This window comes from Scomber japonicus, chromosome 3 (genome assembly GCF_027409825.1).
Source record: "Scomber japonicus isolate fScoJap1 chromosome 3, fScoJap1.pri, whole genome shotgun sequence".
NCBI classification, from domain to species: Eukaryota; Metazoa; Chordata; class Actinopteri; order Scombriformes; family Scombridae; genus Scomber; species Scomber japonicus.
Window position 1 is genome coordinate 12,879,374 of NC_070580.1, and position 9,412 is coordinate 12,888,785.

The 9,412-nt window shown below is 39.8% G+C and overlaps 1 protein-coding gene across 1 annotated transcript; it reads left to right on the plus strand.

Annotated features, from left to right (window-relative positions):
• Window positions 1–550: 550 nt before the first annotated feature.
• Window positions 551–9,412, plus strand: ubap1 (ubiquitin associated protein 1). Its single transcript, XM_053316308.1, has 7 exons — window positions 551–676; window positions 4,592–4,640; window positions 4,782–4,906; window positions 5,045–5,860; window positions 5,999–6,157; window positions 6,685–6,786; window positions 7,010–9,412. The coding sequence occupies exons 2-7, from the start codon at window positions 4,601–4,603 to the stop codon at window positions 7,148–7,150; spliced, it is 1,383 nt and encodes a 460-aa protein (XP_053172283.1). The 5' UTR covers window positions 551–676; window positions 4,592–4,600; the 3' UTR covers window positions 7,151–9,412.

Genomic DNA, 9,412 nt, shown 5'->3' on the forward strand with positions numbered 1-9,412 from the left:
CAATGGATTTTGTTGAACTTTTCCACTGCCAATAACAGGAGTGATTTGAATCATGAGGCGCATCGTTTTCTTTCTCTTTCTTTTAAAAACACTGTCTACCAATATGCCACCACCTCCGATTCTTTGGAGCATACTAACTCTATGTGTACATTTATTACTGTTTATAAGTTAAATATAGATGCAAAATACTTTCTTAATTCAATCATAAAAAGTTCGAAAGATGGGCAAGAACTTCAATTTATGGATGTTTTCCCAGTGAAATTAATAAAGTGACTAAACTGTTTAACTTTAAGGTGTTTTTGTTTTGTTTTGATATTATAGTATTACATCATTGGCCCCCAGCTTAATTGAATGGTAGCAATAAGCCCCATTTTTTCCCCACAAATATGAATATACCAACATTCATAAAATAAATGTTTAGTTGTTTTTACATTTATTACTGATTCCCACAGCAGGAGGTAGTATTGGTTGTTATGTTCTGACGTCACCTAGGTGAGTGACGTCAGACAGGAACTAGTGGGAAGGGAGCTTGACAAATCAAGATGGCGTCCCACGTTGAAGCAGGAAAGAGACTTCAGGATAAATAAAACTCGTTGGCAGGTTAGTTCTGTATTGGAGTGTCACATCGACGAGACGTCGTTTTGGATTTTGAGAGAAGAAGACGGAGCAGATACAGGTGAGAGGAGTCTGTACGTGAGTGTTAGCGCAGGTTAGCTTCAGGGCGGTGGCAGCAGACACTCATAACGTTACAGTCAGGCCGAAGCTAAGTGTGGTAGCATACACGGCAGCTTTCCCACTGAAAAACATGATGGTGAATATTAATGAATCCGTTTATTTGACTTTAATACCGCACTAATACCAAGTCTTTATCTAAACTGTCACTTTGCGCTGCCTGTTAGCGCTTTTAACGAGCAGTAACGAAATGTAATAATAGCTTAGCTTGATGCTAATTAACGCCATCAATAACTTCATTGACTTTAGCTAATCATTGTGTTGTTTTTCAGTTCATCTGTCGGAGATATTACGAGCTTTACGTGACAGCTGGGGGTTAGCTATTTTAAAGTTAACTTGTCTGAAAATGTGACGAACTACATTTAATGCATCCCTTTCGTTATCGTTTCAAGTTGGATGCAACGTAGTTTCCTTTAAGCTCCTCCTCAGTTAGTTTAAAGATCCCCTCCACACATTTAGTTAGACATGAACATATTCATATTGGAACAATAATGTGTGTCTGATGTGCTACAAAACAATTATTATTATATTACTATGTTAAAATTCTTTAAACGACGCCTACTCCTTTTACCTCATTAAAAAAAATCCAGTTTGTGTTGTTGTTTTATTTCAAGACAGAAGATGTCTCTTACTTTACTGTTAAGTCAGTTTTTAGTGTTTGTTAACATGAGACTTCAACCTTCCACATCATACTTGTTTAAATTGCATATTGGACTAGGATTGGCTCCAAAGTAGTTGTGATGTCACATACCCTGCTTGTAGGCGTAGGCCCACCACCTCACCTGAAACTGTATTGTCAATGACTAGAGGCACACTGTAACCATCTCTTTGAGTTGTCCTGTGTTGTTGTCAGTCATGCATGTAATATTATTACTAGATTACACAGTTTAACTCTTCTCTAATTGTGAGAAATGTTTAAAGTGACTTAAGGTAGGTGGGTGTTACATAGCAATACTAATACGCTGATAATTATAGACTGAGAATCAAATTCATTTCAGTTAACACTTAATAAAGACACTGCCATGAGATATGTTCCAATATCACAACGATATTGTAGGGATGAATATTGGTGCTTTCACAAAATATTTACACAATATGATTTCTGATGAATCTTGATCAGTAATGTGGGTGTAATGACAAATAATACATCAGCTAGGACAATCTGGTAAGTTCAGAAAATTACCTTTTAAAACCAGGAAAATACTCATAACGATATTATAATTAGCCAAACTAGAATAATGACAAAGTGGGAAAAAGGCAAATAACAACAGCAAGAACACCAGGAAAAAAATATCACGATATTACGATTTCAAATTCTAAGACAATATCTAGTCTCATATCACGATATCGATATAATATTTATATATTGCCCAGCCCTAGCCAGGTTGTAATTTTAAAATAAAGTATATATTTTTGTTAATTTTCATAACATACACACAAACTACAACATAAAACCCACCAAAAAACAAATAACCAACAACCAAACAAAATCCAAAATGCTGTCATCTAAATCAAGAATATAAGCCATATGACAACAAACAAGTCTGGTATAACACAAAATTAGATCCACAGCATTGTAATATTAGGCTGATAGTTTTCAAATAAAGAGGAAAGGAAAGTAGAGAAAGGGGGGATTCTTTTCGGAGACAGGATTCACTCTGAAGAGTAATCCTTTCTGTGGTAAATGAACTAAAACGGTTTGCCGGTTTGTAAGATATACATGTCAATCCCCCGTAAAACAATAGAGAGACTTTCCTTTGGTAAAGCCTTGTGTAATTCTCTGTACCACTGTGTTTATGTTGGTGGTTTGTTTTTAATCCACTGGAACAAAACACACTGTCATGCTAGCAATAGAGGTGTGACCATAAACTCAGTTTACGACGAGATGATACACAATATTGGGTTCACGATAACGAGATGAGATTTTAACACTATTTTTAATAAAACTTCAATAATGAAATATATGACTGGAAAAATATTATTTTATTTGACTGAAATTCACAAAATGCAAAATAATGCAGGTGCATTCTTTTAATGAATGTCACTTCAGTTCTACTTTCTGAGTATGAATTATCATATGCAGTATGCAATATGCAAGCACTGTAAAAGGTTTCACCCCTACCTAACAACACAGAAATAAAAGTAAATTGCACAATCCTATATCACACACATAAACAAGTTCAACAACACACTTATGAATAGTGTTTTAGGTGGGTAGTGTGACTAATCTGGTCACACCCCTAGCTAACAACAATAGTTTAACTATGAGAGTAAACTATGAGGGTTTAGGATCAAAACCTAAAACAACGCAGGTTTCAGTTTCATTTCCATATGCAGGCGTGTGAAAAGCTCTTTTTCATTTTTTTTTCTCCATAAACGTGTTCACAGTGCACTGCCATGTTAAGAGTATAATAAGTTCTTACCTCCTTCTTACATTTTTTTGCACATTAAATTAGTTGAGGAACTGAGGAGTGCACTGTGATCTATGTAGTATTCAGGTATATGAAGTATATATGTTGTATTTTTACACAGATGTGTTTAAAAGTGTAGATTCCCACATATTGCTGCAGGTCATTTCTACCCGTAACAAACTGACACACACAGGAGTCTGTGTCTGACCAGTGCTGGCAGTATTCAGCAGATTGCAATGTATTGCTAATCATTTTGTATTCTCAGCAGAAGTTATTAAATGAAGCAATATTACCAGTAAGGATAGACTGATGACTATGATCTATTTTATGTCCAAGCTTTTAGACTCTTTTGTGCAAGAGGATAACTACAAATGGACTAATAATAATAAATGACATAGCCATATTTTACACAATATTGATTTCTCTTTGATGGAACTTATTATTGGAAAACAAAGTATTTTTTGGGTAATTGGTTAAACTGTTAATCCATAAATATAAGTGAATCTAGGGGACAAACAGACGGCTATGGCAGTTGTGTATGGCTAATGTGTAAGGAACCTGTTGCCCTCCTACATGTCCAGCAGACACAGAGCAACCCAGCTAAAGTCATGCGAGTCCAAGACCATTATCCGCTTTCCTTTGAGTTTGATCCCACAAAATCCTGAGAAAACTATCTGTCCCTCTTTGGCTTGCTAGATATTCAAATGTCTTCTCCATTCATTTTCACAAGGCAGGTTGTGCACAGTGGACTTGTAATGACTTGTAATTTCATATTGTAGATTGGTGAGATTGAGATTTAATAAAATGAACAAGTGCACAAAAGCAAAGAGCTGTGTCTTTCAGTGTTGATTTTTCAGTGGGGCGGGCAGTATTAGCAACCCGAACATGAGCCATTTGATGTAAATACTTCTAACAAATCAGCCCCTCTCAGCTTTCAGTATAAGTGGATCAAATGTATAACTTCTTGTGGAGAACACCAGCACACAGATCAAAGTTCTGTGTTCAGCAGATGGGAAAACAGTGGTGTTTCTGTGTTGATAATGTCAGGCATTGTTGCACGGCATGACCAAATAACAGATTACGTGATTTAAGATTCAAAGCAGTGGAATGTGCAAAGCCAACGAAAGAGTGAAGAATTATAATTTGAATAGGAGGGGCTTTTCACACTGTCATGTGGTGAAGTGTCATTACTCTTGCTGTTGTATAGGATCAACTTTTCGGCTTAGTTAGAGATGTACTGTATATGTTAGAAGCTACCATTGCAAACAAATTGTCATGTCTGAGGTAAGCAGGACTTGAAAAAAACTCACCTCAGGCTGTTTTCATATTGAATCATAGTGTGTTTTTAAGAACACATTGACATACGCTTGTAATGATAAACTGTCTTTTCAATTAAAAAAATCTTGGCACTCCTGCTGTTCATTAAGTTATGTACTAATGTCTTTCAGAGTCTCTAAATGGCTGCGAGGAAGTCTGGATCAGATGCATACAACAATGGTGAGAGCCTATTTTTAACACTATTTTCATGTTTTACTCTTTGGCTACTATGAGTTGTGAGTAGTAGGTTCAAGGTATGCTGGTGTCTGTGGTTCCAGCGTCTGTTCTACTAACATATGCTCACTTTTTGTTTTCATTCAGGACCCATCAGCTACCTTGATGACGTTCCCTTCAAGATCAATGAAAAGTTCCGCTGCCCGGCCAAAGTGGGACTGCCTGTTGGCTTCTGTCTGCCAGACTGTGGCTCTTTGTTGGTGGACACAGAGGTAAGTGGCACACAGAAAATACTGTTGTTTGTTGTCGTTTTATGCCATGTGGTTTTGTGCTCATTATTATTTCTGTTTATCTCTCTTTCCTTACTTTGCCGATCATCCCCATCCTTCCTTTTATGACGGTCTCAACAGTACGACTTTTCCCTGGAGAAGCGTAGTGTGCGCTGGGGGGTTGAAGTGGCTGAGGCCCGAGCAGCCGAGGCCAGAGCAGAAGAGGCAGCAGCCAAACAGGAGGCAGAGAACAGGGAGTGTTTGGCTAAAGCTCAGGACATTGATGGTGGTGGAGGGAAGAACCCCTTGTCTGCTGCAGAGGACCATGACCCTCCACCACCAGCGTTGAACCCCGTCCTGGCGGGACTGAGACATAACGCTATCCTCACTCCACTGCCTGCACCAAGCCTTGGCCCCAGGAAAACCCAACCTAGCACTCCTCAGGCACACAGCCTCAACCTAGCTGACTTTGAGCGGGAGGAGGACCCCTTTGACAAGCTAGAGCTCAAAACATTGGACGATAAGGAGGAGCTCAGGAACATTCTACAGAGCCAGCCCCAACCTCAACCTCCTCCTTCTGTATCACCACCAGAGGTCTCTCAGCCAGGGTCAGCGTCGCGTGGAAACAGCCCGTCTCCTCCCAGCACCAACACCAGCCTATCAGCCAAACCCGGCTTCGCCCACAAACCCAACGGGTTGGTTGCCTTGCTGGACATGGACAGAGTTGGGCATCCTGGGAGAACAGGGTTTGACACAGATGATCGACCCTGTAACATCCGCTCTCTTAGTTTTCCCAAGCTTTCTGACTCTGACCCGGTGAGGTACAGCCCACTCCCTGCACCTATCCCTGCTGCGCGACAGAGCCTACCCAACGGCAGTCCGCCGACCATTCCCAAAACTGAAGTTATTGTTGCTCCTATGCCACCCAGCCACATCAAGAGTGGTGCACCAAAACCAGTAAGCATGAGAGTGCATACTACATACCCTACTAATAGAATGCATAGTTTGTTAGGGATATAGTGATGCAGATGAACCAGAGATTGTAAATAAGGAATCGCTAAACCTCATTGACACTCATTGTTGTTTCTATGCTAGGTCAACCCGGGGACAGGATCTGCTGGTCTGCCGTGTGGCGGAGCCCTACTCAGCATGACCCCTAGTGAGCAGCAGTGTGTGGAAACCCTTGTGAGCATGGGCTATTCTTATGAGGGTGTCCTACGGGCCATGCAGAGACAAGGACAGAACGTGGAGCAGGTGCGACTCCCTCTCACCCCGATACGCAGAAATTTGGATTCTTAGCACATTTCCTGAGACATGGTTAACATTCTCATTGTGTTTTGTTATTATGTTACTGTATTGAGTGAAGCATCAATATGGTCCACGTGTAAATATAGCCTTAACTTAAAATAAAGGTGTTGCATCACATCGCACAGTCTGTTGTTGTTGTGGAAGTTATGGCAGTGGGATGTGGGATAAAAAAACAACAGAACATGATGGGTCATGTGGAGTTTGATATGTGTTATTTGTACCAGCTGATTTTAAATGATCAATTAATATTGGGCATCAGTAACTTATAAAGATGTCAGGCACATACAGCAGAAAGTAATAAATGAATCCTACAGATTGTCATTGGGTCATTTCTATCCACAATATAATCCTTTTTATTGTTGTCTCAGAATAAAAACCAGCCATATCCTATTGGTGTTTAATTTATCATCTATTAAGTAACAATGTGATGTTCAAAGCAGAGGCGTAATAAACATGCTTATTATTTGTCTAAGGTACTGGATTATCTGTTTGTCCATGGACGCCTGTGTGAGCGGGGCTTTGATGCAAGTGCAGTGGAGGAATGTTTAGAGATGTACCAATGCTCAGAGGAAAAGGTTTGTACTTTTAGCCAGTAGGCAACAATCCCTCTCAAGAAAAACAAAAGTTCATTCATTGTGTTTTTAAGTTAATATGTCAATCGCTTGGAAGCCCGAAAAATTTTTTTAGTCTTTGAAATAAGAAAGACACATGAACACCACCTGTTCTTTCAGTAATCAATCGATCAATAAAGTATTTATCCTAATATTAGATATTGACATTTTTTTTAATCCTCACTAGGCATTGCAGTTCCTTGAACTAATGTCGAGATTTGGCGAGATGGGATTTGAGCGGGATGCTATCAAAGAGGTGCTGCTGGCCCACAACAATGATCAGGACAAAGCTCTGGAGGACCTCATGGCTCGTGCCGCAGCTAGCTGAGCCAAGCTAACCAGCCAACCAAAGCCCGGCCCAGGGCTTGCCTCCCGCTACCACCCGACACAGCCCCTTTCCTTCTGCCTACCCTATCACACCATGCCCTGCCCTTGCCTCGGCTGTGGAAGGGACAGCTGGGAGACAATTATATTTCTCTCTGTGCTAAAACGTATTGTGTCTCAGCACTTCTTAAAGACTATGTGCCTACAGTGGAGGAGTCAAAAGTGTAACAATACTTCATGGTGGTGTTTTTTTCCCTAAAACATCCTGGTGTTAGATTCCAGGATTTGGTTCTGCTGGGGTATTCAAAAATTGGAGGAACGACTGAGCTGAGAAAGGAGGAGCTGGAAGAATTGGGCAGTGGTGTTTTTGATGCCATTTTTGATTTGCTTCCACTTGGAAGTGCTTAACTCACAGCTCCACTTGGAAGTGCTGATCTCACCGCAGGCCAAGCTGCAGCAGGACTGAATGGAGAGGAACTGGTGACGTGTGTGTGTGCATCACAGAAAGACAAATTTGAACTCCTGAAACTCCTAAACAACTAAGCTGCCATCTTCCACTGCTCAATGCAGACGGCCTAGTAAACGGTGGAGGGGATAGGGGGCCTTGAAACATCGACAAATATCAGAAGTATACCAAGAGAGGAAAAAACAAACAAAGGCACTGTTACCAGACAGAGAACTGACTCAAGAAGTGCCCTCTTTGCGCTGGTGCCCAACACCTGTTCTATTTAATGCTTTCATTCATTCATTCATTCATGTCTGTTTTTCTGTTCATTTGGGCACTTTTTCATGTCAGTTTAAAGATTTCCATTTATATGCTTTCTGATTTAGAATTTCCACAATAGATCCTTTGTCATTATAACTCAGAACATAAGAAATACTACTGCCCCAGTACACTCTTCAACCTGCACTGGAATCGCCTGCTAAAAAAAGTGGGAAGAGATGGGGAGGAAGTCACCCTGTAGGAAATATATATGAAATATCATATACCCCACTGACACAGATGTGTCACATACTGCACAGGCGCCCATACACACACACACGTACACACGTACACACGTTTCTTTATGATCTACTTATTTAAAATAGTACACTGACACTTTCATTTAAAAATATAGAGTTTGATATGATAATGTAAGATATGTTAACATGCAAAAGTGACACGTTTAACTGTCATGGACTTCTGTGTGCAGACTGGAAAAAGGGTGAGTGGTTAAAAAAAAAATTAAATGTATGGTTGTCTATTTCAGCCACATCACAGTGCAATAGAGACATTTCATATTGTGTGACTGTTGACTGGCACTTTGAGCCTCTGTAATTATTGGGAGATAAGGAATGGTGTTCAAGCCTTGCTGGAAATTTGGATGTAACTAGAAAAGGTTTGATTTCAGTGATCTCTATCTTTTGTTCTGTCATGCCACAAAAATCTAATCAAACATGACTTTAGGTTGTTGACTTGTCTATATGGATTTTTTTTCCCTCTCACATGGAATAAGAAGTGAGTGTTCATCTTTATTTGAGGTTTGTTGGCATCTCCATTGTCTTAAATGAAAAGTAAAAAACAAAAAAGGTTCACAACTTCCACATGTTAAAAACATTTCCCAGTTGGTATAATTGTTGAAAAGGTGACAGCATCCTTTTCATTTTGATAGTATGTTTTGCTGGGTGTCTTGAGTTACATGCTGTATATGTTTACAAAGCATGTCTGCTTAATTGCACCAAAGGGCAAAGATGGCAGAAACTTCCATAATCTTGAGCTCTGTGGTATTGATGGGGATTGTAAGAGACATGGTAACAGATAAAGGGCTTAAAGTCAGCAAAATTTGGGCAGGTCCAATGCTTAATCCTCCGTTCCACAAATACAAAGGGAACATTACTAATCACCGGTCTATTTTGGATTGACAGATCTTTTCGTAGTGCAGTCTGTCGCCAAAGCAAACATCATATTTTACGTGTTTGGTAGAAAATATTCTTGCCGACTGGACACTTCAAATTAGTGGCTTTCACCTTTTCTCTGTGGTTAGAGATCATCCCCAATGCACATCCCAGTGTTTCCTCAAGTGACACACATTATAAATCTGTTTTAATTCAGTTTTTGCATTTCTGTTGTGCTGTTAGTACAGCTTGCTTGCACATTTGCTGTAGGCATCTTAACATATGAATAAGGTGTGATGTTGGACCTGGTATCCACACTTCAGCCAACATTTTAAGTCTGATATGTGGTTTACATCATGTTAGACACATGTGTTTTTACCTAGATCTGTTT